Genomic DNA, 9350 nt, shown 5'->3' on the forward strand with positions numbered 1-9350 from the left:
ACAATTCTGTAGGGCTGTTGGGGCATGTTATTATTTTGTTTATTTTGGTTAGCACCCAGGCTGAAGTCCCTGAGATGTGCCTGACCAGTCCCCTGGATTGTCCTGTATGTGTGACCCAACAGAGTGCCCTGTGAGTAGGGGCTGACCCTAGATCCAACTCTTCCCCACTGGCAGTGGTCACACTTCAGGCATGCCAGAGACGCCCACAGTGACACCACTGTGGGGGAGGGGCCTGGCCAGGGGGCCAGAATGAAGCTGGAAGGCCCATTCTGCCCATTGTGACCCGCCTTGACCTCACAGTCAATCTTCCCACCGCCAGGCCGTAGAGGTTGGGGGAGACTAACCTGGCAGGGAGCCCCCAATGAGCCACCTCGCTTCACCCCCCCCAAAACATAAGGGGGAGCACAAAGGCCACGGTCTCCCCCGTGGTTCAGAAAGGTGGGCTGGTCTGGGAGCAAGGATTTCTGGGGGAGGGAATTCCTGAAGGTGGGGGTGGGGTAGGGAGTAGGGCAGGCTCTTGAGTGGGCAGGGGGAAGAGGCCCTTACCTGTATGATCACTTCACGGAACCAGGGGAAGCTCCTCCCGGGACAAGGACCGAAGTGCTACGGTCAATAGTTCAGTGCCCATGCCTGCCGGAGGGAAAGGAAGCCGGCCTAGTGCCCCCACACCTTCACCCCAGAAGACCCCTAACCGCCTGATCAATGAGAAGTCACCGTACCTCCTCCAACATGCCTATAATCCTGTGGATTGGTGAGTCCCTCTCTGGTGGCCTCTAGGCGGTGGGGGGGGGGTCTCAGGATCTTCTGGGCTGCTGAGTGATGTCCCCTTGTTCTGGATCCAGGTATCCCTGGGGACAGGAGGCCTTCGACAAGGCCAGGAAAGAAAACAAGCCAATCTTCCTCTCAGGTAAGGCACCCGCTTTCCCTGGAAGAGGAGGGGGAAACTCAGGGAAGGGAAGTGGGTGGGGAAGTTAGGGAGAGGCAATGGATAGGGGGACTCTCTCTTGGCTTTCTGGGGCTCCCCTGACATTAGGAGTTAGAAGTTTAAGCTTTGTTCAGTCTGGCTACGAGGCCACTTTGGCTGTTTCCTCGGCTCACCCCCCCCCCCCATCTCCATTCCAGTGGGATATTCCACCTGCCACTGGTGCCACATGATGGAGGAAGAGTCCTTCCAGAATGAGGAGATTGGCCGCCTGCTCAGTGAGGACTTTGTCAGTGTGAAGGTGGACCGGGAAGAGAGGCCTGACGTGGACAAGGTGTACATGACATTTGTGCAGGTGAGCCGGCCTCCCTGCGGGAGCTCTTCAGCCCACCTGTTGGAGCAGCTCCCCTGATCCCCATCCCCTCTCTCCACCAGGCCACCAGTAGTGGTGGGGGCTGGCCCATGAACGTGTGGCTGACTCCCAACCTCCAGCCCTTTGTGGGGGGCACCTATTTCCCCCCTGAAGATGGCTTGACCCGAGTGGGCTTCCGCACGGTGTTGCTGAGAATCCGGGATCAGGTGGGTGCCTCTCCCAAGGGAAGCACTGGAACTAGGCTGAGGAAAACAGGGCACCCCACCCCCACTCCATGCTGACCCCCAAGTATGCCCCTCTCCTCCCTCAGTGGAAACAGAACAAGAATACTTTGCTGGAAAACAGCCAACGCGTCACCACAGCGCTGCTGGCCCGGTCAGAGATCAGCATGGGTGACCGCCAACTGCCACCCTCTGCCTCTACCATGAACAGCCGTTGCTTCCAGCAGCTGGATGAGGGCTATGATGAGGAATATGGTGGCTTTGCTGAGGCCCCCAAGTTTCCAACACCAGGTCAGTGTCCACCCTCATGCCTTACCCCCAGATCCAGTCTTCTGAACCCTATCTTGGCCATTTTTTTTTAATGCCATTACTGCCATTACTTAGCTTTTCCATTCAAGTCTAGAGCCATTTGAGCCACAGCTCCACTTCTGGCTTTTTGCTGCTTATTGGAGATGAGAATCTCTCAGATTTGTCTGCCCAGGCTGGCTTCGAACCTCAGTCATCAGATCTCAGCCTCCTGAATAGCTAGGATTACAGGAGTGAGCTACCAGCACCCATCTTTCTTTGTTTTTTGTTTTTGTTTTTGTTTTTGTTTTGTTGTTTTGAGACAAGGTCTCACTATGTAGCTTAAACTGACCTTGAGCTTGAATTTACTAGTTCAGTTTTTCTTTCCTCAGCCTCCCTAGTGCTGAGATTACAGATGTGTTCCACTACGTCCGATGGTCTTCTGACCTCTGGTTTAGTTAACCATCCTGTCCTGCTGACAACTCCTAGCTTGTCAATAAGAATCTAGTAAAGTCATGACCTGTGCTCTTAGCAGTGATCCTCTGACTCTGACCTACACGATGACCTTCTAACCTGGTCAGTGACCTAGTAAGCGTGACCTGCTTATATTACTGATGTGGTTAGTAACTTTCTGATCTCCAGTGGACCAGTCAATCATAGTCTGACCTCTGGTGTGTGGCCAGAGGCTTCCTGACCACCACCTCCCCATACCTGTCTTCCTCTCATCTTCATGTTCTTGGTGTCCTGCAGTGATCCTGACTTTCCTGTTTTCCTACTGGCTCGGCCACCGGCTTAGCCAGGATGGCGCTCGGGCCCAGCAGATGGCCTTGCACTCTTTGAAAATGATGGCTAATGGAGGCATTCGGGACCATGTAGGGCAGGTGAGGGCAGACTGGGTATCTCTCAGAGGAGCAGTGGAGGCTTTATGGGCTAGGGACAAAAGCTGGGACCAGTCACTAGACTTGCTTCTTGCCTGGCACAGGGCTTTCACCGCTACTCCACGGACCGCCAGTGGCACGTTCCACACTTTGAGAAGATGCTGTATGACCAGGGACAGCTGGCAGTGGCCTATTCACAGGCCTTCCAGGTGACCCTTGTGTCCAGCCCGAACCCTGCCATTCATGAGACCTTCACTAGACACTGTAGCTCCCTCTTAATGTCAATCCTTAATTTCCCTCCCATAATGCCTTGCCCAGGCTTCCCTAGTCCACCTTCCTGGGAAAATGTCTTCCTTATATACTGGGTCAACCCCACGTACCTCTACTTACAGCCTCCCTCCTCCCCCCATTCTTCCCAGATCTCTGGTGATGAATTCTACTCTGATGTGGCCAAAGGTATCCTACATTATGTAGCTCGGAGTCTGATCCACCGGGTATGTGTCCAGAGGGGCAGGTGGGCCTGGCTGCGTTGGGGCTGGAACCTCCACTGCTCTCTGCACAGAGACTAGCCATCTCCTCCCTCCCCATAGTCTGGAGGCTTCTACAGTGCTGAGGACGCAGATTCACCCCCAGAGCGGAACATGCGGCCCAAAGAAGGTGCCTTCTATGTGTGGACAGTCAAAGAGATTCAGCAGCTCCTCCCAGACAGTGTGTCCGGAGCCACCGAGCCGTTGACCTCGGGCCAGCTTCTCATGAAGCACTACGGACTCACGGAGGCTGGCAATATCAGCCCCACTCAGGTGAGAATTTCTGGGGACACAGGAGGTGGTGTCCTAGACCTGCTACAGTGCTTGGGTTCCCTCAGACAAAGACTGTTGTTTCCCTCAGGACCCCAAGGGGGAGCTGCAGGGCCAGAATGTGCTGACTGTCCGTTACTCGCTGGAGCTGACGGCTGCCCGCTTTGGCTTGGACGTGGACGCTGTTCGAACTCTGCTCAACTCAGGGCTGGAGAAGCTCCTGCAGGCCCGGAAACATAGGCCAAGGCCACACCTGGATAGCAAGATGCTGGCTGCCTGGAATGGTGGGCCAGCCCTGTCGGAAGTCCTATCCTGTTTGTAGAGCTCCCCTCTTCCCAAGCTCCTTCTATCTCCCAAGTCTTCTCCCTTCATTAGCTTCCTTCATTGTAATTTACAAATGAACAAACTGAGCCATGCCAAGTGGCTCACACCTATAATCCTACAGCTACTCAGGAGACTGAGATGATGAGGATCAAGGTGTAAAGCCAGCTTGGACAGAAACAGCCAAGAGACTAAAAAAAAAAATCTCCAATTAACCAGCAAAAAGCAGGAAGTAGAAGGGTTTGTGGTTCGTGGAAGAGCACCAGCCTTGATCAAAAAAGCCAAGCAAGCAAGGCCTTGAGTTTAAGCTCTTGTACTAGCTCTCCCTCCACACATACACACCCAAAAGGCATACATATACACCACAAACACAACTCCCCCAAATAAACCAAACCTCAGAGGAGCCTATTCAATGGTCATGCACCCAGGCCAGGAGTGTAGCCCTGCCTAGCTCTGGAGCCCTTGGTATGGGGTGGAGGGTCCTGGAAGGCTTTTCACCACCCTGGGCCTGCCTCCCTCCTTCTTGCTCTCTAGGCTTAATGGTGTCTGGCTTTGCTGTGACTGGAGCTGTACTGGGTGTAGACAAGCTGATCAGCTATGCCACCAACTGTGCCAAGTTCCTCAAGCGTCACATGTTCGATGTGGCCAGTGGTCGCCTGAAGCGGATGTGCTACGCGGGCAGTGGGGGGACTTTGGAGCACAGGTGAGGGGCTGGCCGGGCATTTCCCAGCCTACCTGTGCTGCTCCAGGTGGAACTGTCAGTCCTCGCTCTGCCACATGCTTGTTGGAACTCTTAGCGCCCCTGGGCCACACTCACTCAGCTGGGAAATGGGCTAAAGGGTAGCCACAGGAGAAGGAAATTATATTTATTTCTTTGGTAGTCGAGGTTGAACTCACGATCTCACACTTGCTTGGCAGTCTATCATTGGAGTCACTCTACCACCCCAGTTTGTGTGAGTTTATTTTGAGATAGAGTCTTACTTTATATCCACACCAGCTTGGTGCTCAGTCCTATTTATGCTTCCCCGAGACACACTGGCAGGTATGTGCCACTGCACCCAGCCATTGGTTGAAAATGGAGTCTCGTGACTTTGTTTTTTTGTTTTTTAGGCTTTCCTGGAACCATGAACCGCTAACACCCTCTCCCCAAGTAGATAGGATTTCAGGCTAGAGAGGTGCATTTTGAGGATTAACATGGACATCTCTAGGCATGTCCCCACCCTCTCTTTCTCTCCTGTGTCCCCAGCACCCCCCCCTGCTGGGGCTTCCTGGAGGACTACGCCTTCGTGGTGCGAGGTCTGCTGGACCTATATGAGGCCTCACAGGAGAGCGCCTGGCTCGAATGGGCTCTGCGTCTGCAGGACACGCAGGACAGACTCTTCTGGGACACCCGGGGCGGCGGTTATTTCTGCAGCGAGGCCGAATTGGGAGATGGCCTGCCCCTACGTTTGAAGGATGGTCAGTATGGGGTTGGGTTGGCCTTGGGGTCCTGGACCTAGCTAGTCCTTCCCATCTATTCCTTTCTCTTTCCTTTTTTTTTTTTTTTTTTTTTTTTTTTTTTTTTTAAGTTAGAGTGCTGGGGAATGCAATCAAAGAACTTACAGCTAAGCAAGCATTGTACCCTGAACTAGGTCCCTAGTCCCAAGCCTCAGTTTCTTAACATTCAAAAGGAAGCCAATCCTTTACTACCACCGAGATGGTGGCAAGGTTATTCTAGCTGTTCTGTGAACATATTTAGTACAGTCACTGGCATCCACAGGCTCAAACACTGAACAAGGCTGACTTGGTTCCTCCTGGCAGTAAGCTTAATGTGAGAAGGGGAGACAAATACCCAATAACATCACATGTTACTAGTAACCATGGAACCATCTGCCAGGACCCCTCTACCAGGGGCCTACCCTGTCTTACTCCAAGACTTTGTCATGGCTGCATCCCCAGTACCTGGAACATGGTAGGTTTGCAGTAACAATTCGCTGAATAAATAGAATGATCTAGAGAGAAAACCACAGAGGTTTTCTAGCTCAGCCTGAAAATGATCAGACTAAATCTGAGATGGGTGTCGCTTTACCCAGGGCTGGGAGACAAGCTATGTAGTTATGGAACAACTTGGGGGAGAATTCAGACACAGGGGATGGTCTGTGACAGGTTGAGAAAGGGCTGATGAGTACTTCCAGACTGGGGTGAGGGCAAGGGTCAGGGTAAAAGGAGGGTGCCGAAGCCAGCAGGGTAAGGTGGAGGTGATTCAGGAAGTTTTTTTGTTTTGTTTTGTCAGTCATGGGGCTTGAACTCTGGTCCTGGACATTGTCCCTGAGCTCTTCAGCTCAAGGCTAGCACATTACCACTTGAGCCACAGTGCCACTTCCTGTTTTCTGGTAGTTTATTGGAGATGAGTCTTACAGACTTCCTGCCTGGGCTGTCTTTGAACCTCGATCCTCAGATCTCAGCCTCCTGAGTAGCTAGGATTATAGATAGGCATGAGCCACTGGCACCTGTCTATTTGTTTGTTTTTTGGCCAGTCCTGGTGCTGGAACTTAGGGCCTGGGCACTGTTCCTGAGCTGCTTTTGCTCAAGGCTAGCACTCAACCACTTGAGCCACAGTGCTACTTCTGGCTTTTTCTGTGTATGTGGTACTAAGTAATTGAATCCAGGGCTTCGTGCATGGTAGGCAAGCACTCTACCACTAAGCTACCTTCCCAGTCTATCAGGAAGGTTTTAAGCAGATCACGATCTGCACTGGCTCAGTGTAAGGAAGTCACTGACCAATGATGGAGACAGCATGGAAGCAGGGTACATGGACATCAGCTAGGATGACATTCATGGCGTTCAGTTTGGTATGACCAAGGACGGATTAGGAAATGAGGAAACAGGCAAGGATTGAGACATTTAGCTGCAGCCTCTAGCAGGACTTGTAGATGGATCAGAAGTAGGGGTGAGAGTCAGCAAGGTTGAGGCTACACTGACTCATGTGGCTGGGTGGCTGGACAGAAGCATCAGAGGCCTGGGGACCCAGAGCTCAGCGGAGGACTTGAGAGCTCACATGTCAGAGAATCAATCACTGTTAGGGGCTGAACTCTCAGAGCAGGAAAGAGCAATCTCTCTGTCCTGTCCATCCTCTGGAGCTCTTGGATTCAGTCCTGGGCTAGCATCCTGAAATCTGATGACCCCCCCCCCCATTCACCTCTGCCTTCTTGTTTCCTGCAGACCAGGATGGTGCAGAGCCCAGTGCTAATTCCGTGTCAGCCCACAACCTGCTTCGGCTGCACGGCTTCACAGGCCACAAGGACTGGATGGACAAGTGTGTGTGCCTGCTGACAGCCTTCTCTGAGCGCATGCGCCGTGTCCCTGTGGCATTGCCGGAGATGGTCCGAGCTCTCTCAGCCCACCAACAGACTCTCAAGCAGGTGGGGTGAAGCTGTGACCCAGAGTAGGAGGGGACTTGGGAATGTGTCCAGGGATAGGAACATGAAGTGGGATTCTGGGGTTGTCCCCAGAGCTCAGGACTGTGTGTGCCCAAGGGCACAGGAGGTGGATCTTTGTAGAGGAGGTGTCTGTGGGAGGTGGTTGTCTGTGGAGACAAGCCTCAGCCCAGGCACGTGCCTCTGACTGCCTGTCAGAGAATGGAGGCAGGAGGCCAGGGACTAAATATGGGTCCTTGGTGGCTGGTGAAGTATTTCTCTGTAAGACTCTGCAAATCAATCTCATTATTTCTGTCTCTGTGTGTTGTGTGTGTGGTGTGTGTGTGTGTGTGTGTGTGTGTGTGTGTGTGTGTGTGTGTGTGTGTGTGTGTGTGCATGTGCATGCATGCACATGCATACATTGCTCAACTCTGGAAATGTGTGTCTGTCTTACTGGGTTTGTACTGGTGTATTTGCCAGTATGTAGTTGCTTATGTCTGCCTGTGTATGTGTGCCTCTGTGCGTGTGTGTGTGTGTGTGTGTGTGTGTGTGTGCGTGTGTGCACGCGTGCGCATGCGCATCTGTGAGGTTGGTATATGTGTCATCTGCTTCTCCATGGGCACTTGTTGTATGTGCACATGACTGCTGTGTATGTCTGTGTGTTCTATGTTTTCTAGTGTATCAAGTCTTCCACGTATGTCCCCTGTGTACTTCTACCACTGTGTATGATGTTGATACTTTGTGTATTATTCTCTCTTGTGTGTGTGTGTATTTCTCCTTGCCAAATGTTGTCTAATGTAGCCTCCTGGCTGGCAGCTGAGAAGAATGTCCCGTAGGGTTCTGTAGGGTGGTGTGGTAGGAGGAGGATGGGGAAGGCGGAAGGTCTGGAGGCCCAGCCCCTCTCTCATTTGACCCTGAAATGACCTTCCTATTCTGACCAGATTGTGATCTGTGGAGACCCCCAGGCAAAGGACACCAAGGCTCTGCTGCAGTGCGTCCACTCCATCTACATCCCGAACAAGGTACCTGTCCCCATGAGCCTAGCCACCCTCTGCCTTCCACTGTGCTGCCCTTTCCCCTTTTCGGCTCCCCAGTATCTTCCCCTCTGCAAGCCTGAGGAGGAAAAGGACACCTCCCAGTAGGCTTCTGCTATACCCAGCACCCTTCCCCAGGTGACTCTGTCTGCTCTGCCACTGTCCAGGTGCTGATTCTAGCTGATGGCGACCCCTCCAGCTTCCTGTCCCGTCAGCTGCCCTTCCTGAGCACCTTGCGACGGCTAGAAGACCGGGCCACTGCCTATGTTTGTGAGAATCAAGCATGCTCGATGCCCATCACGGAGCCCAATGAATTACGGAAAATGCTACACCAGTGACTGCTCCGAGCCCCTTGAGCTGGGCCAGAAGGTTGAGCTTCCCAGTCTATCAGATTCAGGCCCTACGGGCCTGTGTAGAACCTTCGGCCCTCTTTGGGCTTCATGCCACCTGGTGACCTTGGCCATCCCCGCTGCTTCCCTATGGGCACCCACTTTCCCTGGAATAAACCTAACAGCGTCCCGCGGTGACCTCAGGACCTCAGCCTTGTTTGTGAGGGAAGGGGCTTCTGTTCCAGCAGGGCAGCCAGAGGCTGCCACCTCTTCTGAGAGTTCCTACCTGACTCCTCTGTGTGCTCCCATTGTCCCTGCCTTTTCTAGAGGCCACTAGACTGATGAAACCACAGCAGACCAGAGTGGAAGACTCAGTGTGTGCTAGCCCAGGAAGGAGAAAGCCTCATCTTTGTTACCAGGAGAGGTTAAGAAAGGGCCTGCCCTCTCCTTCCCACTGTTGTTTTTTGTTATTGTTGTTTGGAGCTCAGGAAGTGATAGAGGATACTTTATATGAGCTTTTATATTTCACAGAATGGTGACATTTGCATGTGTCCTGTTCGCTGTGGGGGCTGTGGTTACCATCCAGCTCCTCCCCCCACCCCCCGCCCTTCACCCCATCAGGAGGGAGGCAAGCACGAGGTCGTATTTGTCACTCATTGCCTGCTTCATGCTGGTCTGGGAAAGAATTCTCTTTCGCTTGAGGCATCTGTTGTGTTGGAAATATTTCCCCAAATCTCTCAGTCCTCCCTGCGAGGAAGCTGGCACCTTCGTGTGACCTTCTGCCCCTTTGATGCT

At 52.9% G+C, this 9350-nt stretch overlaps 1 protein-coding gene across 1 annotated transcript; it reads left to right on the forward strand.

Annotated features, from left to right (window-relative positions):
* Window positions 1-252: 252 nt before the first annotated feature.
* On the forward strand, window positions 253-8753 carry Spata20 (spermatogenesis associated 20). The gene is made up of 16 exons (XM_070028350.1): window positions 253-438; window positions 572-751; window positions 843-907; window positions 1123-1277; window positions 1358-1501; window positions 1606-1807; window positions 2552-2682; window positions 2784-2888; window positions 3099-3173; window positions 3270-3479; window positions 3568-3760; window positions 4332-4500; window positions 5044-5255; window positions 6999-7198; window positions 8134-8214; window positions 8394-8753. The coding sequence occupies exons 1-16, from the start codon at window positions 362-364 to the stop codon at window positions 8562-8564; spliced, it is 2370 nt and encodes a 789-aa protein (XP_069884451.1). The 5' UTR covers window positions 253-361; the 3' UTR covers window positions 8565-8753.
* The last annotated feature ends 597 nt before the right edge of the window (window positions 8754-9350 follow it).

Source organism: Dipodomys merriami, unplaced genomic scaffold, assembly GCF_024711535.1.
Source record: "Dipodomys merriami isolate MVZ:Mamm:240054 unplaced genomic scaffold, mDipMer1.0.p SCAF_19, whole genome shotgun sequence".
NCBI classification, from domain to species: domain Eukaryota; kingdom Metazoa; phylum Chordata; class Mammalia; order Rodentia; family Heteromyidae; genus Dipodomys; species Dipodomys merriami.